Source organism: Doryrhamphus excisus, linkage group LG7 (genome assembly GCF_037039965.1).
Source record: "Doryrhamphus excisus strain RoL-2023G ecotype Guam linkage group LG7, RoL_Dexc_Guam_v1.1, whole genome shotgun sequence".
Classification (NCBI taxonomy): domain Eukaryota; kingdom Metazoa; phylum Chordata; class Actinopteri; order Syngnathiformes; family Syngnathidae; genus Doryrhamphus; species Doryrhamphus excisus.
Window position 1 is genome coordinate 21,307,237 of NC_136363.1, and position 23,138 is coordinate 21,330,374.

At 45.5% G+C, this 23,138-nt stretch overlaps 1 protein-coding gene across 2 annotated transcripts in view; it reads left to right on the forward strand.

Annotated features, from left to right (window-relative positions):
* Window positions 1-1,448: 1,448 nt before the first annotated feature.
* Window positions 1,449-23,138, forward strand: part of LOC131109039 (cadherin-18) — a 49,404-nt gene continuing 27,714 nt past the window's right edge. Inside the window, exons 1-3 of one of the 2 annotated variants that reach the window (XM_078792427.1) lie at window positions 1,449-1,588; window positions 15,568-15,656; window positions 15,725-16,069. In XM_078792427.1, coding sequence (XP_078648553.1) covers window positions 15,839-16,069 — 231 coding nt within the window. In that variant the 5' untranslated portion in view covers window positions 1,449-1,588; window positions 15,568-15,656; window positions 15,725-15,838. Of the gene's footprint in view, window positions 1,589-15,567; window positions 16,070-23,138 lie in introns of both variants that reach the window. The other variant, XM_058060575.2, reaches the window with a different exon arrangement.

A 23,138-nucleotide genomic window follows, 5' to 3' on the forward strand; every position in this document is an offset into this window, starting at 1 on the left:
TGCGAACCCTTCCATTGGCATCTCTGTTTGAAAAGGGAAAAGGGACATTAGCGGAATGATGTGTGGAACAACAACACCACCGCCACCACCGTGATGATACGAGCACTCTTGAGCAACAGGATCCAATCCCAGCTCACATAATAACCACAGCACAGACGCGGTCAGAAGGCCTGGTGGGTCGCCACAGCCTGTCATTGTCGCCAAATGTGTTGACACTCCAGGAGGAAAGTGTTTTTGTCAGCGCAAAAACATGCCGGCAGAGATGCCGCTGTCTGGATTCAAGCGAGGGCTGAGGAAGCGCCGAGGTTCAAAGAGTGTTTACGCCAAGTTGCAGCTGAGCGCAGCTGACGATGCTTTCTTTTTTTTTTCCCTTTTTTAAGGGCGTGCATTGATTTGTTTTAAGTCAGTCAGTTGTCGCTCTTCGGCACATACACAAATACACACTAAAAAGGATGGAAATAGACGCCCGACGTTGCCAGGTGGCCTCCTATTGAAGCTTCACAGCAACACCGCATATGCATTCAGCAGCAGGAAAACTACTGTTGTGGAGGCGGAATGTTTACTGGACGCTACATTAGGTACACACCATCTCATATGAGCGCCGCGTCAATCATTCGATAATAATTATTCCAGAATATTTACCTGTATTTGGTCGTAAAATGACAACAGGAACGGTGAGGATTAATCAAGGATTAATCAAATGATTGCTATTGAAGCCAAATAGAGTGCAGTGCTCAGTGGCAACCAGCAGAGGCACTGATGAGTTGGTTTCAAATTAAGTAGTTCCTGTAAGGTCGTTACTCGCCACTTTTCGATGCAAATATCACAGCTTTTAATTCAATGAATTTGTGGTCGACTACGGCCTACTTTTAGGAAATAAAAATACATATTTTAGCAGATTTTAGGATAATACACGGCATGCAGAAGCATTTAAAGATGGGATGTATAGTATTGTACTTTGGCCACTAGGTGTCAGTATTGCTGAGACAATTGCCAAAGCAGGAAGTACACCATCCTGAAAACTTGCATGCGTCTAATAATGTTTTATTTCTGTCTAATATGTTTTACTTTCTATGATTATGTCTCCCATATCAGGTAATGGGAGTGTAAAGGTGTTTTTTTAGTACTTTTAGTTGCGTCTTGGAGGTAGAGGTGCCGGAGGGGAAGACGGCACAAAAATGAGAAAAGGGATAACATATCGCTTCCTGATGGCTATCTTATATAATCAACGTGTTAACAGAGAAGGAGAGGAGCCGACCAGGGAGGCAGATAACGGAGAGAGGTAGGAAAAAGCGGGGAGGCTGACTGACGGTAAGAGCCGACCAATCGGGCGCCTCTCCCTGCACTGAGCCTCTCTGCTAGGCGTGCACGATTGGACGGGACGCGCGCACACAAACACGCACGCACGAGCGCTCGCTTGCTCGTTCGCTGGCTGGACTCACTCGTCCCGTCGGCACACGCGGGGGAAGCAGGCAGGCGGCATATCCGAGAGGGGCTGCAACCTCCTGGAAGAAGAGGATGAGGAGGATAGTATGAGGAACATGGTGGAGCATCTTGGAGCGTTTTAGGCAGGAGGGAGCATGGCGAGGTAGGGAAGTTTATTCCATTTGTTTTTTTTGGGGGGGGAAGTTGTCACATGACTGGGATTGATTCTGCTTGGGAAGAGGAGGACACTTTTTTCCAGCATCATCAGCCTTTTTCCGGCTTTGTGTGCGCGCGTGTGTGTTTTCATGCAAAGTGATTGACGGATGTGCAGAATGGAAGTTGGAGGATGTCCCGTGATTTGCCAGACGTGACTTGACGCGCACTGCAGGAAACCAAAAGGAGCGTGAGTGAGTGCTGCAGCAAAAGGAGGCGAGAACGCCTCAGTCCTCTTCAGAGACTGTGTGCGTGTGCATGTATGTGTATGTGTGTGTGTGTGTGTGTGTGTGGAGCAATGCCCGTGTGCCGGGAGGTGCTTCTAGCTTCTGTCGCTGTAAGTGTGTTGCATTGATTGGGCTTAACGGCGCGTGCTCGTGTGTTTTAAAAAATGGTGTGCTAGGATATATGGGCCAGTTTACAGACGTGTTACAGAGGACACGGTGACACGTTTAATGTGTCGTGGACAGCTGTGCACACTTGATTAGGTTTCACCTGCACAAGTTAATGACTACCACGTAAAGCATAATAATCATGCTCATGTTGGGAGGCATTTACTCAACACCGTTTTCATGCACGGGAGAGATTTGGAGTCAGGAAATTCAGAAATTCATTGAGAATGTTTAGAAGAAAAAGAAAAAAGGAGTGCACTACTTGGTTTCCACCAGCAGTGGCGCTATTGAGTCTAAAGCACTTTGCGATCCAAACATGATGTATGGCGCAGCCAACTCTTCCGGGTAGCATATATCAATATTAAATTCATACAGACAATAAATTACCTACATTTTTCCAATAGATTCCAATCAATGGGCATCTACTGCACAACAACATTACCTTTCTCATTTAAACCCCACAAAAATCAGGCAAATATGTATGATGCTGGCTAACATTAACATTGAAGCATAAGATTACTTAAATCACTTGTCATATTTAGCAAGGATAGCTACTTTCCACGTTACTTTCATCAAAACAGCTGCCAAATTCCAAAGTATGGTATTAAATAATCTTCAATGACCCCGAGACATTTAACGAGACAAAATAATAACATGAGATTAATATAGGCCTACTTTTTTTTGAAGGTTTGTATTTTTCCAAAAAATCAAAACAGCTTTTCTGACCTATAAATCACAAATCAAATGGAATACAGCTGGAATAGGTGCAGATTCTGGAAGATCCAGAAAGTTTTCTGTGTGGGTTATTATGTGTAGCGGCTCTACAGGAGACCACAAGCATAATAATAATACATAAAACTGCTAACATGCTAAGAGCGTACCGAGTTACGGTACCTAGAGTATCCCAAATTCATTCACGATACGTCTAAAGGACGATAATTTGGGTGTTTCACATGACGGCCCACCGCTAGTTGGCGTACGCGAACGCCACAGCGAACGCCGTAACATCCGTGCAACATCCGATGTCATTGAATTACAACTGTTAACATACTTTCTAAACAGCGGCCGTTTATCCCTAAAAATATGGAGGAGCTGCTGAAGGCGTGGCTGACGGGGAAGCGGGCTCGCCGGCGATACCGTGGGGGGCCCGGAACCAATTAATGGCATTTTAATTCATTTCAATGAGGAAAATGGATTTGACATACGCGTAATTTAAGTTAAAAGCTCCATCATGGAGCGAATTAACTGGCAAGTCGAGGCGCGGCGGCTATCCAGTAGCGGGCTTGGCTTCTGTAAGTACCGCCCCAGACAGCAGGGGGCGCAATTGTGGAGTTTGAGCGATGGTGATATAAAGTATATTAGTAGCATTAGGTAGTATTGATGACTAGAATATGCGTTCATGGATGCAATACTGGTCAATCATGTTGGTACTTCTTTATAACAGCCACTAGGGGGCGTAGTAATGCAGTTTCCCGGTTATTGCCTTGATAGCTTCCTGTTTTTGACATTTCCCGCCCAGTAATTGACATAACTCAACAAAGCCAACCACCTCAGCTCTTTGTCGGCCGCGGTATCCTTTATGCGCGCCCACCGTTTCCTGGAGTGACTCAGAGGGGGGAAAAAAACTACTAATAAAAGGAAGCTTTGTGTGACGCCGGGCTGATATAATCACCCGTGAATGTTCCCTTGTCTGCAAAGGCCACGGAGCTAATTAGAGCCCTATTAATCCTAACCAAGACAGGGACTCAGGAAGACGAGCACTTGCATCTTGACTTGCCGCGTAGATGTCACGCCGCGTGGACGTGCACCCACTAACACCAGCAGACTGAGAGGAGAGGTGGAGGGTGGGGATTGGGGGGGGTCTCCGGGGGATTTTTCCTGCAACCGGATCAAAGACTACAACGCGGATGCTCAGATGAACACCAAAGAACGTAGTCGGCATTTAACAAGACAATGTCAAATCAATAGGTTAGGAATGACGCTAATCTCAACTTTAATCTTCACTTCGCTTTCATGTGCGGTAACCTCCACATTTCAACTCACGCCACAACCAATCAGAGGCGCGGCTATGATGATCGACATGTTTTGACGCGTCAACCAGGTGACGCTGCAGGAAGTCCGAGTCAAAGTGCCGACTGACTTCATGGAATCACTTTACATTTATTAATTCTTAGCATTTTTTATGATTGATAACATGGTATCGTTCTATTGTATACTACGTCTATATGTTTCCTAGGAGTGTCCTGATCTGATATCACATCAAAAAACAGTATCGCATCATAACTGCCTGCATCTGAAAATCTCTTATGCAAGCAGTCCATTCCAGACCCACGTGATGATAACAAGCACGAGTGATGTCAGCCGTGGTTTTCCTTAAAGCACCCCCCCTCCAAAAAAAAAAAACAGCTGCGTGTCATGCACACCTTTAACACATAACAGAAGTTGAACACGACCGACCTCCTTCCTGCAACCTTCCTGCTTCCTGACACGTCCACTGCTCTTTGACACGTCGGGCCAAGCGTGAGAAACTCCCACGGGATGGCAAAAAAAATTCATCGGTCGTGTCGTTAAAAGCTCCACGGAGCAACGTCCAGCCTCGCTACATTGTGACTATTGAACGCCGTAACGTCCGCATTGTCATTTCCTGTTGTGCGTTGAATCAAATGTAGAAGTTATCGGAAAAAATGATGAAGGTGAGCGCGCTTCTGAAGCCGAGGGAGTCGATAAATGCTAACACTCCCGCCAGGGCTGTTAAAATAATTTATAAACAGTGGACATCTCTCCATGAAATCATGGAGCTGCTGCTGGTGGTGATGGCTGACGGGGAAGCCGGCTCACAGGAGATACAAAATATATTGAATACATATTTATATTTAATATATTTTTTATTTCTTTTTATATTATTTTATAATAAAATTTAATAATATTTTAATATTGACAAAAAAAAAATCCTCTCATTATGTGTGGAAGTGGTAAGTTTTTGGCTTCTTTGTTCTTCTTCCCACTCAGTTTGAAACACTAAATTCAGAATAAATTTCAGAGGCTAATTCGTTAGCAATGTGAGTGTGAATGGTTGTTTGTCTATATGTGCCCTGTGATTGGCTGGCCACCAGTCCAGGGTGTACCCCGCCTCTCGCCCGAAGACAGCTGGGATAGGCTCCAGCACCCCCCGCGACCCTTGTGAGGAAAAAGCGGTCGAAAATGAATGAATGAATAATTCGTTAGCTCACTAGCTTGCTATGCTAGCAGCAGCTGTCTCTTATGTCCCTGCAGTGATCCCGTCGTCTGCGGAATTTGATGTAAACAAGGAATACTAAAAGTGTAAAAGTGACTATAGGGGTGTTATTTCAAGTCTAGAGGGCTCTAAGGATGTTAAAAACTGTATTTTTCTAAGCTCAAACTACCAAAATATTCTGTTTATTAATATTGACTTCTACTTTATGGAAATCTGGAACCAATTAGCCACAATAAACGAGGCATGACTGTATTTCCATTTTGGCGAGCAAAACATTCAGAGGATAAAAACAAAAAGCGTAATTCCGCCTCATTGCAAAGACAAATTGCACTTTCATGCATCCGGCCACCATTTGAGACGTTGTTATTCATTTTAGGTTGGTGATGATGGCTGGTGTCACCGGTGCAATCTTGTAAAATAATCCCCGCCTTCTAATGTTGCTTGTTTCGGGAGAGATAAACGACGCGTGAAATTCCGTCCTTACGCTTCTTATCAGTCATTTACGCTTGATGTAAAGCGACAACGCAGAGAAATGACGGCCCATCAAACACCAGGCGGATTGTTTGAAATTCCTGGGGCAGGAGAACACGAGCGTGGGGAATAAGAGAGGAGAATATTCCAATAGCATTCATGTCTCTCTGAGGGGTCTCAGTCATTCAGGTCAGCGTTAGACTGAGCCGGAAGAATGTGGTTTTTTTCCAGTTCCCGGGTGTATTCCGAACTGAATCCGATGAGAATTACATTTGCAGTTCTGACGGCGACGGGGACCAACCTGAGAGGTCTGTTCTCTTCTAGCACGGTTCTGTCTGGTAATTAGAACCTCAGAGACCGACAAACAAAAACAAGATGGCTTTGGGACTCGGATGGGGCCAACCCGGCCATGTCCGGCCAGGCGGGCTTGGGAGCAGCGGAAAACCGACACAGCAGACCTCGATACCAACGCCTGACCGCATCAATGTATCACATGACTATTTACCATGCATCATTACCGCCATTAGTCTGGGAGTGCGTTTACCCGGCGCTTACGTTTCAGCCGTGCAACGAGGTGGAGTGAAATCGGGATGAGAAGACTCCACTCTCCGTGTTTGCCCTTTGTTTTAAGCGTCTTTGCCAAACATGCAAAGCGAGTCACGGCGGCCAACGCCACCGCATGAATAGTTAATGTCCTATTAGGTGAGTTTGGATTTCCTGTCTCTCATACGTGATGAGGCTTTGCTTTCCGGCGAGACTCTTCTGCCTTTTAAATGCCTCTTAAAAAGGATACGCGGTTATTATGCAATCACCGCACATTCCTAACTTGGGAATTCTGTTATCCGCTCGGACGTGTCGGGAGTGCTTGGCATGCTACTCTTAAAACAAAACTTGTCCGTGAGAGTCAAAGCCTTCAAAATGGCTTTCCTGGAAACTCCGTAATTTGAAACATCGCCATCACGTAACGAGGACAAGAAGTGCGGCGGGGACGATACCGAGAACATTTCTTCTAGCTTGGCGGTTTTCGTTATTCATGCTTGAACTCATACAGATACATAAATAATTATCACAGCTTCTCAAATGGATTTAGAACCACTAATAAGGAATGGCAGAAGCTGGAGCCTATCCCAGGACTGATGGCTAATCCACTGTTCTCCTTAGAATCAGGTTTTTCTTGACTTCTCAATTAGCCTGGTAAGCCAGGAGGTAAAAAAATATATATATTTTTAGAAAATGAGTTTGGTGAAAAAGCTATAATATTCTGAGAATAAAGTCAAAATATCACAAAATGAAAATGGAAAATATTTAAGAAGCAGAAATACAGTTGGTACGAATGTTTTGTCACCAGTACAACAAAGCTGAGATGATTCTTAGCATATCTACACGTGTTTCTCACAAAACACCAAAGTGGCCCCGGCATCCTTGAGCACCAATGAAATCTCCTACGGAAGCACCAGCGCCCCCTTGTGACAAAACCAATTCAGCTCCACCCAGGAAAGGTAATTGTACGGCGTTCGCTAACGGGACGATAATGATGAGGCCGGAAAGATGACACCCCGACTTTTGACGAGAGTCGCCACACAAAGTCGGACTTCTCACTCGGTTTACCCTTGAACATTCCCGGCGACGAGGATTGACCGGCGGCGTGCACACAAAGCAACTGGAAGGAAGTGTCGGCTTTGTGCTACGGCGGCATCAACAAGTCATTTGGCTGTGATGGCGTCGCATCACCGAGGGACACGGAAGGCGGCAGATGTTTCACCGGTAGACTTGTTGACGCGGTGGTGGGAACGCCTCGCAGGAACGCCACAAATTGGGATATAATGAGCCGGAATCAAAGAAACGGCAGGGCAAAGGAATACATTCCGGAAAATAATCATCAGAGTTCCGAGGGAGAGTCGTGATTCTTGTTTGGTCGCAGGGAGAAAACAAGTTTTTTTTATTTTTTATTTTTTACCAGAGAGCAGAAAGGCGGTACACGTGTACTATACTGGAGTACTGCAGTACTGAAAACCATCTTATTGTTCAGTCAATGCTTATCCAAACTAATAAGGTATTATTAGCGAACCAGATGACACTAACCCCAACCAAGGGGGCGGGGCCTGAGCCAAGAAGGAATTCCGGAATTTGGTGTACTACTGTTAAGACTCCAAGACTGGACAAGACGGAAGATTTATTGTTATTATTCATCTTAGGATGTCGGTTCTACTGGGATTCCAACCCAAGCTCTTCTGTTTGCAGAGCAAAACAGCTAATCCACAATTCCACCGTTTTTTCATATCCTGATATATTTTCATTTTGGCTGGCAACCGGTCCAAGGTGGAAGCTGGGATAGGCTCCAGCATATTAATGCCATTAATTAGACGGCAAATATTTCCATATTTAAATGGGCCAATACTACCACTATTGTCAATAATTATAGATGATATTTTTCAAATGGTTTTCCTGTAATGAATCTCATTACATCTGCAGGTGTATCTAATGATGTGTCAGGGCACGGCTAAAAATAACTCGCCACCCCCGCTTTCTATTTCACGCTCACACACACACACGCACGCACACTTAAAAAGCATGTGAAACCCCTCCAAACCGCGCTCGCACGAAGGGGAACTCTACCTGGTGGCGCCGTATCGCAGTGTGAAAATGCTAATCCGAGAGGCACGGTTCCCGCCCCCCCGCCGCCACCACCGCCGCCGCCTGGGTGCAAAGCCCACCCCGCTCGGCGTGCACGCTCACGCAGGCGTGCAGCGCCTGCCAACGCCGGCCAGACTTCTTCTTCTCCCACGTTAAAGCTCGCCGCAGCGCTTGTGGGCGATATGAATACATTTCCATTCCCAATCACGGACATCTCTTCTGGTCCCTCTGCTGTTCTACTTGGCATGGGATCATTCCACGGCATGTGCATTAACACGGATCGACCATTCATCAATATTTCCAGCTCGTGCAAAGCAAACCTCGTTTTTATCTTTGTTTCCATGTTTCATCATTGCTACCGAGTGCTGGCATCGGATTGTCTTGAAATTTCTCACCCACCTTTAAGGGACTGACGGGCATGTTTGGGTTACATAATATGGCCGCCGTGAAGCTAAACGTCTTGGCAGGGGCGTTTTTACCACTTCATACGTTGCAAACTTCCAAAAATCCATACTTTTCCGTGCAATTAATACAAACACAACATGACAGCCCAAACACAAGCGACACAAAGCTTGTTGTGCGGCAGCATCCCGAGAGGTGATGATGCATTTTTTAAAACCTGCGCTCGGAAAAACTTCCCATCTATCTAGGTCACAGACTCTTAATAACTTGTAGGCACAAGTTGGTTTTTTTTTTTTAAAAACATCACCAAGCGGAGTTGTGTATTTGTTTGTTTGCAAATGAGCACAAGATTGGCAGCTTGAACTCCCGAAAAGGATCCCTTGCTTGTCAGCGTGCATCTTTATGTTCCACTTGAACTTATAGAGGTTAGTGAAGATCACAAACCACACAAGAGTTAAGTTAGTGGATTTCAGGAGTTCACGTTCAGACTATAAGAGACCAATTAGCGCACAAAAACACAAATGTAATTTGTTGACATCATGTGAGGTACGGAACGACGTTGCTCAAAATGATCAAGAAATACGTTCTAAAAATAGTTCACTCTGGAGTGAATCCACCAACTCTAAGAGATGCAACTGAAATAAATGAACTTCTGAGATGTGCACCTTCAGTGACTCCGACAAAATATGCGGTTGGTGTATTCCCGTGCAATCCTGCACAAAATGTAGGATAAAAAACACCCGAGGTAAATCATACAAATAGCATTATATATAGCGTTTATATGTACATTAAACAATGCTTGGTGTTTTATTTGTTCATTTATTTCATGGATTTGATTTTCTATTTTGGCCGCCCGGTGGGCAAGTGGTTAGCACATAGGCCAGGAAAATTGTCAGTCAGGAAATTGGGTTCGATTCCCCACTTGGCATCTCAGTGTGGAGTTCTGTGTACTCCCATATTCCAAAAACATGCTAGGTTATTGGCCACGCTAAACTGTCCATAGGTATGCATCTCGCCCAAAGACAGCTGGGATAGGCTCCAGCATACCAGTGACACTAGTGAGGATAAGCGACATAGAAAATGGATGATTTTGTATTTTTATAATTTTTTTCATGACTTTCCGCCTTTCTTTTTTCCCCTTCGCTCTCCAAGCCACAGATGTCACTTCCTTTATGTGGCCTGCAAAAGCATGAAAATAATCCACATCAAAAAGTCTTTCTTGCTAAATTTAGATGTCCTGCCCATTTTGAAGTGCATGCAAATATTCTGTTGTTATTCTGCTAACCCATTTGCATTATGGAATAGTTGTATAGTCAAATCTCTGCTTGGCATCTCGATTTGGGATTTAAACATAAGCAAGTTGCACGGCAGTCGAGTGGTTAGCGCGCAGTTTGCATTGGTGGGTTTTCTCCGGGTACCTAAGTGGTCAATGAGCATATGCTAGCTATATTCCGCAAATATTTGACAGTGGAAATGAGGAGACAAACACTGGCCGGTCTCCGTGCTCCATTTGAGGACTTTTTCCCGGTCCGGCAGATGGGTCCTGTCTGCTCCACGCTGGCACCGCCGGCTTATGACGAGCGTCGGAGAACGCCGCCATTAAACACACAACAGATGGAGCGTTTTCCCAACTTCCACCCCACGCTCGTTAAGCAGCCAAACAACATAAAGCGTCTCCGACGAGTGCCGGCGTGTTTTTCCGAAAATGTGACGCGGGGAAAATGGAAAGTCCACCTTTGCTCGGCGAGGTCGTCTAAGCTCGTAAAAACGCGCCGAGAATTCCAACTGTCGAATCAACGCAGAGCGTCCGCGCAGATGGCGCTCGGAACGGAGAGAAGCAGAAAGGACGAGGCGCCGTTGACTTTGGCGGGAGGGGATGACTGACAGTTCGCCCCAGGCGCATGCTGGGAGTCATTAGGGCTGCTGGCCTAATTAGCTTCCCAGCTAATCTGTGTTTAGAAACCTGCTCTCCTTGCTCCCGATTAGCCAGCCGAGTGGAGTCTTTTCCGTTGCTTGGGAAGACTCAGACTTTTGACACTTTGAGGCTGACTCATTTTCACCACTTAAAGCCTGCTACCTAGCAACCAATATCCCATAATATATAAAACATACTTAGTGGTCACTTTAGTGCGGTCTGGTTTGCAATCAAGTACACGGTTAATAAAAACCCAAACATTGGATAACCTTTCACTGAAATTATCTTCAAACATCTTCAGACCCCGCCTCTCACCCAAAGTCAGCTGGGATAGGCTCCAGCTTATTCCTGATTTTCACCCGAATTTGCAGGGAACTGCAAATTGATTGTCACCATCAGAAATATCCCATGCATCCATTTTCTATGCAAAGGTTGCAGGGCATCATATGCTGGAGCCTATCCCAGCTGACTTTTGACAGGTCAGCAGCCAATCGCAGATCATCAATCGATGAATCCCTTCTAAAACCCAAATATACTAATCAAAAACACACCATTGTTATAGTTTTACATGCAGAAATAGTTAAAAATATGATGTAGTATATGTATGTAATATGATTTGCCAAAAAGTGAAAAAGGACGGTGACTTCCTGTCTTTGCGCGAGTGATAAAGTTTTGCACCCTGCAAAAAGTGCCCGAAAAATGTCTCACCGGGGTGGCGCTTTAGAAAAAACGGCAGATTGTTGCGGCATTCGGGGCTGAACACTTGGCGGCGTGCGGCGAATTTGAGGCTTGCAATGTGATCATCCGTCAGGCAGCGGTCCCAACCCGCTATACGAGTGTGGGCAGAATTTGGGGATGAGTACCGGCGCCTCAGTACGGATTTGGGAGCTTGCGGCACACTAAGTAGCACGGAGTTCCATAAAAGTTTGCGACACGGGAACACAGACACCATTCAAAATCGGTGCCGTTTTTTCGGAAATCAAATCCAAAGTTCTACAACCTTTGGACCTCCGACTGCTGCCATCTGCTCATGTTGCTTTAAAACGACCAATCACGGTCCTCCAATGAAGACACAATGTTCATGGCAAAGCTACCAAGCTAGCTAATGAGTTGTGACCGGGAAACATCTGCAGGTTTCCATTATTATTCCACTCTTTCAAAAAAAAAAAAAAAAACTTCAATCAGTCCGCCCCGGGCGGATGTGAGAAGACTTTCATTGGGGCTTTCTGGCTAAAAACTTTCATCTCAGCGGGAGCCAGAGTTCATGCTCCTTAGTGCAACAGCAGCATTACGGCACACCCGGCAAACAGCTGGATGTCAATGGAAGGCTAGCTTGTTTTGGCTTTTTTTTATTCATCAGCGTGCGTCGTCTCTTCCGACGTAGCCAGAAGATACTCAGAATCGGGTTAAGTAGATTCCCGGACGACTTCGGCCTTGACAGAAAACGGAAGGCTAATCATACCGTCACACTTAATTGTTTGGAGTCAGGCATCGTCTTATACTTTGGCCCACATAAAGGCCCACAAAGAGGGGGGGGTTTAAGTGGTTTTAGTGTTTTTCCCTCCTGAACACGTCTCACGCTGCGCTGGCCCTCCATCGTTCGGTGACATGTTTTGAGTCACTCCGGCTCTCGGCATCAGTGCTCCCCCAGCAGGCGGTGCAGCATTCGCTGTTGGCGCCAGCAACAAGACACGAGTAACCCGCCCTAAAGCGAGACAAGTCTCTTCTTTTATTGGCCGTCATGGTGGTTGCCCCTCGCCATCGGTATGGACCGCTTCGGTCGTGTCCAATTTAAGTTGTTTACAAGACAACGTGATTCGCCGCGATTTAAAATTCCTGTTTGCATGAATAAAAGAGCAGGCTGGAGAGTAGAAATGCTGTTTTTTTTGGGTGGGGGGGGGGTCTGACAGTGACGCCCCAGCCACAGGTTGCACAGGGCAAAACAACAACAACAAAACACGCCTTAGCATTGAAGGAGGACATAAAAAAAACACGCCGTCCGGGATTCTCTTGAGGTGAAAGTACAAAAGTTGCTTGTTAAATTATGGAACATGTCATCCGGACCAGGTCTCCAGAGGAAAACTGTGTTGAAGTTTCTGCTAAACCAAGAAGGTGCACATTTTCCGCAGGCGCACCTCGACTAAAACCCAAAATAGCAAAACAGTGTTGTGATGTTACAACTCGGGTCGTGCTGTGAGCGGAATTTTTATCCCGGTTCCCATGTTGACGCATTTTATGTTGCAGGACTTATTTTACAAAACACACAACCTTACAGGAGACGGTAGGGACTAAGGGATTATGATGGTGAGGACTCCATTGTTTGGCATAGATTTATATGGCCCATCAACAGGGGGTACTATACCCCCAAATTCGAAGACAATATATAAAACAATATAGAATTTTCAAACTATTAAAGTGATTTATTCTGGCACAATGACCAAAATAAATACATAAAATAAAAAATGAGTTATGATAAATTAAATTAATTAAATAATTTTCTTACCTGAATCCTGGATTCGGGAACAAATATACACTATGAATTATTAATTAAAATGCTAAGGAAATAATAACATATGCAGACAAATATATAATTTTCAAACTATTAAAATGTTTTATACTGGCATAATGACCAAAATAAATACATAAAATAAAAAATAATTTATGATAAATTATTTAAATTAAATGAATGAGATAATTTTCTTACCTGAATCCTGGGTTTGGGAAAAAATACACTATGAATTATTAATTAAAATGCTAAGGAAATAATAACATATGCATCGCAAATCGTGAATGCTGTGTGTTTTCAATGTTTAAAAAAAAATCAAATAAATAAAGAAAATCAAAATAATTAGAAAGTCAGATGTACTTACGACACCCATGTCCGAGAGGCGTTCAGGTCCATGATGGAAGACAAATGGAGGTTCTGTGAAAACACAAAAAACACAGGACTTAAGGACGTCTTGTATGAAAAGTTGACATTTGACATTTTTATTCATCACTCAGGCATTGTGGTCATTTGGAGATACGTAACATGATTTCAGGACCATTTTGGATGACTGCGTTCATCATCGTAAAATGTGGAAGTGAAAGGAGCCCCTCCGCCTCCCGTCACATCCACGCTCCATAAAAGAAGATTCCATCGCTCCCTCAAACGTACAACACCGTTATCAGACAATTAGGCCGCTGATTGAAGAGAGCCCCTCGGAGGCTCCGAAGAGAAACCACTGGAAAATATATTCTCACCGCAGCACTCCCGCACTCGGCCGGTAATTGTCTTATCGATGCTCCCCGCCTTGTGTCGGGAATCACATTAGCGAGGAAAAGTGGGATTTGGGTGTTGCTCTACCTATGCAGATGAGAATCTGGACGCAGATTACACGTGTTTGCAGAGTGTTTATCCTCCGTTCCTTTAATCCGACTGGAACTTGCAGCTGGCAGCAGAAATCAGCTGTCAACAACAACAACAAGAACGGCGGCGGCGGCGGCGCCTCCTTAACGTCGCTAACTACGGCGCGTGGCGAGGGATTATCCCAGGCGTCAAAGCTAAAATTTAATCAACACCTATGCATTATTTATACCCACAAAGAATTGAGCCATTATCTATCAGTACGATGCGTGCATTGTTCCCTGCTGTCTGACTGGCAGGGTGATTGGCAGGGGGCGGCCATTTTGAAGTTAGACCCCAACTTTTCCATCCTTTTATGCCACCTTAAAAACATACAGCCAAAAATAAATATTAACTGTATGAAGTTGAAATGGTGGTTAGCGCGCAGGCCACGCAGCTCGAAGATCCGAGTTCGATTCCACGCTCTGTGTGGAGTTTGCATGTTCTCCCCGTGCATGCATGGGACTCCGGCTTCCTCCCACATTCCAAAAACATGTTAATTGCCTCCAATTGTCTCCAAATTGTCCATAGGTATGAATGAAATTATGCTTAAAATGTATAATTAGTTGGGAACTGATATTTTCCAGAAACTTAATTGTTAATTGGCAACTCCAAATTGTCCATAGGTATGAATGGTGCGAATGAAATTATGCTTATAATGTATCTTTTAGTTGGGAACTGATATTTTCCAGAAACTTAATTGTTAATTGGCGACTCCAAATTGTCCAACGGTGTGAATGAAATTATGCTTATTATGTATCTTTTAGTTGGGAACTGATATTTTCCAGAAACTTAATTGTTAATTGGCAACTCCAAATTGTCCATCGGTGTGAATGGTGTGACTGAAATTATGCTTATAATGTATCTTTTAGTTGGGAACTGATATTTTCCAGAAACTTAATTATTAATTACCGACACCAAATTGTCCATAGGTATGAATGTAAGTGTGAATGGTTGTTTGTCTATATGTGCCCTGTGATTTGGCCCCCGCCTCTTGCCCCAAGACAGCTGGGATAGGCTCCAGCATCCAATGAATGAATGTTAAAATGCCTTGAGTGTATGTCGGGCCAACAAAACGGAGAGTTAAAGTCCCTCCGTCTGCCAATGGGATGGCTTTTCTCTCTCTGTGTAATATTTTGTCCGTTCCTCTGTGCTTACAGCAGGACACGGCGTCCCCGTGCAGTCATTATGGGATGCACAGCTCACTCAGCCCAAATCAAAGCTTTTCTCGGCTACTCTTAATAAAGTCGACTCATGCGCTGGTGCGTCAGGGAGCCTCTGATTAATGACCTCACCGAGCGCTATCAGTCAGCACGCGGCGCTCTGACCTTCTAATCGCTGTCACGTCTCCGCTCCCGAGGACAAAAAATGGCTGACAGTCGTTGTCTGAAGCACACGTGCTTATCTGGGACTCGCAATTTAATTGGTGGGAATTTAGCCTCTAATATCCATCAAGCTAATCCCTAACTCTGTGTTTCTGTTTCCGCTCTCCCAGGGAATCCACAATGGCGTCCAGGATTAACCTCCGCTCCGACTAGAAGCGCCCACGTTCACCTCCGTCGCTCAGTTGGGAAATTCCATAATGTAAATATATTGTAGTTTCTGGGCCATGACCTCTCCTGGATTTACTCGGACCACTCTTCTCTCCGTAGTTTGGATTTAAAGTTTTGTTTGGAGCGGCCGGCAGCGGTGGCGGCGGCTGCTGCGGCCACGGCGGCAGGAGTTTACCGCCTGGGAGCGTTGGGATAACCTTACGAGACGCCGCCATGAGGATTCCCGCCACCTCCTGTCTCTGCCCCTTTCTGGTCTGCCTTTGCTTCATCCAGAGGGCCTACGGGGCGGGCCACCACGTTCCCGCCAAGGTGCTCGCCAAGGGCCAGACTAAGAACCAGACCGGGGAGACGGAGGTGCACCACAGGCCCAAACGGGGCTGGATCTGGAACCAATTCTTTGTTTTAGAAGAACACATGGGGACAGAGGAGCAGTACGTGGGAAAGGTAGGAATTGGGAGCCGTGCTGTGTTCAGGTGCTAGACTGCAACGTCAGCGTTCTTATCCTCTGATATGGAAATGCGGCCCTGGTTTGTGTTTGTGTCATTCACATGTCTGACAGAATTCCTCCCACACTCATGTCAGAGATGTTTTATTCCGTGTGATGAACGACACCCCCACTCCACATGAACCAAATCATTAGAAACAGGCTCTCTGCGGGAAATGAACCCAGATTGGATCTGGTGGTGGGAAATGAAGCCCGGCCAGGGCAAACCGGTGGGCTTGCTTGTTGGGAATGTCATTGAGGAGTTGTTCCGAGCGGCTGCTGTTCTCACCTCGCCTGCTGAGGGCGCGGCGCGACACGGTTGGAGATGCTGGCTGGTGACTTCTTTTGGCTCCGCAATAAGCCACGGGGAGCCGGTTAAGTCCTCTGCTTTGCAGATTGCCCGCCCTTATCTCCCCAAATGTGAAAATGTGTTTCTCCGCTGCACTGATCATTATTCCAGGCACTCAGGCACAGACTAATCCCCTCAACTGCACTGCGAGAGAAAGGCGGCATACTGACTGCACATATGTCTGTATTTCAGTGCGCCTCAGAAGGTGGTGGGGGGGGAGGAGAAAGAAATGTGGCATGACATGCTCGGGAAAAAGGCAACAACTGCAAATATCACTTTCCGCCTCAAAAGTCTGTTTATTGAATCAGCTCAGGGTTTGAATGCTGAATGTCCTTGCCAGGCGGAGAAAGCCGCTAAGGAAGGGTAAAGCGTGTTTTGACTAATATCACGTGAAGCATGAATGAACTCCCAAAAAGTCCTGCAGCATCAGAGAACAGCGGGGAGATCCGCCGGCAGCCATTACAACAATGTCAGGCAACAAACGATCGTCTTCAAAGGTCCACGATTATGCCAAAAGGGACGAAGGTGACTTTTTAATATTAGACGTTATATCAGTCACATGTGTCCTCGGCAAGAGTCCGTCAACTCTGTCACTTGGTAGAACTCAAACCGTCAGTTGGAAGTTTCCACTTTATTATGACGTCATGAAGGAACCTTCTTCGGGCTTCGCGACACATCTTAAAATAAAGTCCGGAGCTACAATCAGTCGGTTAGCTACACACGTACGACTGTACATTTCATTACAGTCACCCGTCGTTTAATTTAAATTGATATTTTGGTAGTTAGAGCACAGAAAACATTTTTAACACATTTTTACACCGTTATTAGAGACCTGTTGTCATGAAGTAACACCCCTATAGTCACCTTTACGCTCCTACTTGTCTGTTTACGCCACATTGCTAATGTGCAGGCACCTTTTATTAATAACTAATAAGTCAACCACGAAACAAAGTCGATTCGTGAATAAACAATAAAGCTTGAAGAGTTTGAATGGTGATGTAGTGAGGATGACTGGAATATGTAGGCTAAGCTAGCATAATGTTGCTGCTAAAACCCGAGTATATGTTAGCACTGTAAGCTACGCTAGTGTTGCCGCCTATGCTTTTCCATCAGCAGCTTCTCGAAGATGAAGATGACCAGCGTTGCGTTGCCAGATCGGTGATGCGTGGCTTGCGTGTTGCCGCTTGACTGTGAAACCCCTGATGCGTTTTCTCTTCCTTTCTCGGTGTGTGCGCTCATGTTAATGCCCGCGGTGGTTTGTAAAACGCCAGCTGCTGAGTCAGCACGGGCACTTTTTTTTTTTTACGCACCGCAGGCCTCGGTACTCGGCGACCTGGCCGTGGTAGTCGCTCTGTGGTCTGCCACTCGATGACTAAGTTCTAAGACTACTTAAAAGTGGATGGAGGAAATAAGGGAACTTAAAACGGCTCGGTGTTTGATTCCCCGCCCTTGTTGATACGGTCCGAGCGGAGGTTGACATCGGAAGCCAGTCCGCCAAAGCGCCAGCGACCCCCCCCAAAGCAAAGCTTCCCAGAAAGTGTGTGAGAAAGCTGCTCACTATATCGTCTGGCGCTTTCTAACCAAGGCTTGTTTGCTCGCGAACGCCACGCTAGCTTAAGGCTGTTGTTTTTCTGTGTGTGTGTGTTGTGGCTGCTGATAGACGCACAAACAACTAATCCCAGGCTATGATAAAGCGGCGCGTAGAAACACAAACATTATGAAAGGAATCAATTTGACATGCATGTTTAAAGAGATGAAGCCTCCAGATGGTTGAAAAAAAAAGGAAACATTTAATTATGTGGGTTGGGACTGATGTCCTAAAGTGGCCAAGAGGCAGACGGACCCTTAATTAGCCGAGGATGGGGGAGCACAAATGTACTGTCGTTGTTGTTTGAGACTGCGCCTTTTTCTGGTTGTTTGTTTACAGGATTACGGAAAATTGATTTCTAATAAATATTGTGATACAGGAAGTGAGCGAACTAGGACAAATTGTTGAGACATGACGACGGGGTGTAAGAGCTCCATCCTGCCCCTTTCTTAAGCATGTTTAGGACCAAAAACAAGGACATTTTCTCATTTGGGTTAATTGATGGTTGGATGGATCGGTCCAAGTCTAAGTCCAAGTCTATGGTCCATACGGTCAGGAGCTTTGGGTCGTGACCAAAAGGACAAGATCATGGACACAAGCTGCCAAACTGAATTTCCTCCTACCAGTCTTAGAGATCAGGTGACAGTTACGGTCACCTGGGAGAAACTCGGAGTTGAACCGTTGCTCCTCCGCATTGAGAGGAGCTAGGAGAGGTGGCTCGGGCACCTCCCCGGGGAGGTAGGAGGCCTCAGGGAAGACCCAGGACACAAAGAGGCCATGTTATCTCAACTGGCCTGGGAATGGTGACGGACCAAAATGGCCGTCTGGGCTACTGAGGCTGCTGCCCCCTTGCCACCCAACCTCAGATAAGCAGAAGACGACGGATGGATGGAAGCACATTAAATCCGTAAGAGAAATTCCAGCATTTATTCCACGGTGCCTTTCACACAGCAACATGATATGCAGGTTGTTAGATGAGACACAGCATCGGCACCGGATGTAGTTTGTTTTTCTTCCAAAAGAAATACCGCATAATGTAATATAATATAAGATAATATATCATATCATATCTAATCCCACCCCTGTTACTTATGTCTATTATTATTATTATTATAACACTACACCCAAAGCAGGAAAATTGCCAGGTCAACTTTTTGCAGGCAGTGATTGATTGTTCCGCTTCCGCACTGATCCGTCCTCCTAAAATACGTCACATATAAATATAGATATATGAATTATATCCATAAAATAAAAGTTTCACCAGAAGATACACACAGCGGCAAAAAAAAAAAAAAGTGCGTGTCCAACTTGTGAGCAGTTCAGTGCACTTTATTACCGTCAGTCACCGTGCCGTCATGAAGCACCGACTGCCGGGGAATAAGTGAAGCGGCCATTCTGTCAAGAACATTTTTAATCCCCGCGAGGTATCCCATAATCCCCAGTGACACCTTTCCGGGGGGGCATTTGGAAAATGACAGCCCCTTGCAGCACGAGTACCAAGACGAGACGGCCCGACGAGCTTTAGCGTCAGTGGGATGTCGATGCCGGCGGACGGGTGGACAGCGGTCAAGTTAACGCCACAAACAAAAGTCGCCATTGTGTGTTGACCAAGTGGCTTTGACAGACAGGGGGGGGTGGGGGTGCTGCACCCTCCCCTCTCGTCCCGAGCATCGCAGAGAGGTGACTAAATGTTTTATTCATACGTCTAAAAATGTATCGCGCCAACGTGACAGAATCAGGCAACTGTCACGCCGGAGCACTGGGGGGGGGGGGCTCGGCGGTCCCGGAAAGACAACAGGAAGAGAGCGTACATGTGTTCGGGAGCGCGTATGTAAATGTCAGCGGCTGTGCAAAGGAGGAGGAGGTTGCCATGTTCCTTGTCAGCGCTCCGCTGGGTTGCGAGTGTCAGCCAATCGGCGCCAACCTTTGCGGTTTCTTGGAAAGAACAAAGCTCTCGCCGGGATTGGGATTTGGAGGAGCGATGAAGCAAGGAAGCTGCAGGAGACGGAAGTGGCCGACAAGATGGAGGAATTTTCACGGACTACTGCTATAAACGAAACGTATCGGTGGTTCGCGCTTTATGGCGTTCCGTGGTTACGTAACTTCCTTTGGATCGGTAAACATGAGACTTATTGACAGAGAATACGACACTATTCCTCCATATTTCACACTTTCAGTCATTTTTGGTCGTTAGGCTATTCCTTGCATGTGACTTTTTTCATCGGACACTATCCAATTAAAAAAAACAATAATTGATCAGTCTCATTACTAATAAGCAAATACCCCGTTAATTGTTTTTGAGACATTAGAACATTTGAGAGTTTTGGAGACATACAGGCATGATTAAAAACAGATGATTTCATTCTATCATTCCATCAAAACATGCATATGTAAGCAAACAGGAGTACGAAATGTGACTATAGGGGTGTTATGTCATGTCTAGAGGGCTCTAACCATGTTGAAAAAGTTTGTAAGCAGGTTTTATATGCTCTAACTATGAAAATATGCATTCATACCTTATCCTCTTATCCTTACGAGGGTTGCGGCGGGTGCTGGAGCCTATCCCAGCTGTCTTGGGACGTGAGGCGGGGTACACCCTGGACTGGTGTCCAGCCAATCACAGGGCACATATAGACACACTACTATTCATACTCACATTAATATATGGACAATTTGGAGTTGCCAATTAACAATTAAGTTTCTGGAAAATATCAGTTCCCAACTAAAAGATACATTATAAGCATTATAATTTTGTCGCCAATTAACCGGGCAACTAACCTGGCATGCCGAGGGTGGGATTGAACTCGTGTCTCCTAGCTGTGAGGTCCGCGTGCTAACCACTTGTCCGCCGTGCAGCCACCTATGAAAATATTAAATGTATAAATAAGAAATCTTACTGTGCAGAATATCACATATCAACGACAACCATTAGGCCCCCGTCCCCGCCCTCACCCTTTGGGCTGTCTGCTGGTCATTAGCGGCGGGCTCCGCCATCAGGGGCTTACCATGACCGTCACAAATCAATTCCACCTGATTGGGAGGCCGGCCGAAATGCGGGGCCGGGCGATCACGACAACAATCGCGTAGAAAAAGTGATTAAATCCTCTTGAGAGAGGTGTGTAAGAAGCGGGATTAATGGAAAAGTCAACCCCGCCCCACTTGAGCCCCGCGGTAATTGCAAATACGGACGCCAAGGCATGCATCACCAGCAAGCCGTAATCCCCGGCTTCCACTGTACGCCGGCATGTTGATGCCGATAGCGACTTGGCAAGGAATGCTGAGATGTTTTTCCAAAGTGGGGTTGCTCGGTCGTCATGGTGATGATGATGATAACCAAAGTGCAGGTATAAAAGCGACAATTACAGGTCCTACCTTCACTTAACGGTGAATGTGAAAGGCCAAAGGTCACCCAAACACCCCTTTCATCGGCAGGTTTAACACCCACCGCATTCAGCTTGTGGTGCAATTCTGTCAAATATGACTTGGTTGTCCAAATAAAAGTGTTTTGGACCGATACGATGCTTGTAGACGAGTACATGCGCCATTTTTATGACGTACTTATCCCTTTTGCTAGCGCAGTGTCGAGATGACGGCGCTTTACGAGAGCCCATAACAGCAGCAAAGAGAGAGAGAGAGAGAGAAGTGAAACATATAGATCATATAGAACTACATACATCAAAACCATCTGGGTCGATATTCGCCAGCGACACATCCAGTGATGCTTTGGAAGGAAGGAAGATGGATGAAGGTCACGGTAAAGGTTCTGGTTCTGTGAGTGGATCGGATCCAAGCTTCAAAAAGGTGCAATCTGGTCTATTTTTGTAGGAACATCTGCTGCAGGTTGGGTTTTTTACACAAACCCGACCCGACAAAATCAGCTCAGGTGTTGGACTAAATATGTTTTGTGGATAATACGTGCTGGAAATGTATACAAATTAAGGCTGTCAAAGGATTACTTTCATGTTTTAATGGGATTAATCACAGTTTTCACATTAATTAATCATTACGTCTGACATATGCCCATTTGTATTGTATTTTATTCAAAGAAAAATAAATGAAGGGATGGGATCAAAGGAACAGAACATTAAAAGATACGGTAGTCTACTGAAATAGCCATCTTCATTTTCCCCTCCGCACGGTAAAACCACTAAAGTAGTCTTCTTCAGTGTCAGAATTAAACAGTCCTTTGTCACACACTTTGTCAGTCTCCCTCTCACTCTTTTGTTGTGGCTTTAGTCCCGAGACAAACTATCCCTTGTCATCATCACACGGTAGTCTAGCCTTTCCAAAGCAGTTGGTCATAGTGGATTTTAATACACTGATCCACGCGGCTATTGATATTTCACAAATTCACCACATGGTGGCACTGTTCATCAAACATGAAGTCCGATTTACTTGGAATTTCACATACAGCTCGACAAAAACTTTAAGGTGTTTGGCTGAATTGTTACCAAATTTGGTACACACATTTAGCGGACTGACAAGCATGGGTGTGTCAAATTTGAGCAAGGTTGGTTGAAAAACATGACCGCCATCAAACATAATCGGGCCACTGAACTAATTGGTCACTAGTCTTTCCATGAACTTAGTGACGAGTCAAATGGGTAACTTTGACAATTGCATTTGATCTTTGATTGGATGTTATATATTTTTTTTTTTGGGGGGGGGTGTTTCCAAAATGTCGTTAGAAAGCATCGGGAAACAGTGACGGGCGATAATCAGTCACCTGACTAGCCGCAAAGGTACAAAGTTACATTTTCGCTCAGGTTCCTTCCCCAAGCATGTGATGAAATTTTGAGCGTGCTTTGCTCCCCCCCCCCCCCCCAAAAAAAAAATCACCACCAGTGTTCTCTTGAACAACCCCCCCCCCCCCACACACAATAGAATACTTTGCCAGCTGCTACATGCTACTTATCTTCTCCACTAGACTTTAATAGAGTCACCCGGAGAGAGCCAGATAAACACAATCCCTTGTTTTGTTGCCCCGTGAGGAGGAGGGGGGGGTGAAAGATACTTCTCGCTTTTCTGACACCCATGTTTTTGGTCCTCTGGACTTCATTTCCTGTGGAAGCTAATGACATTCTGCCGGGCA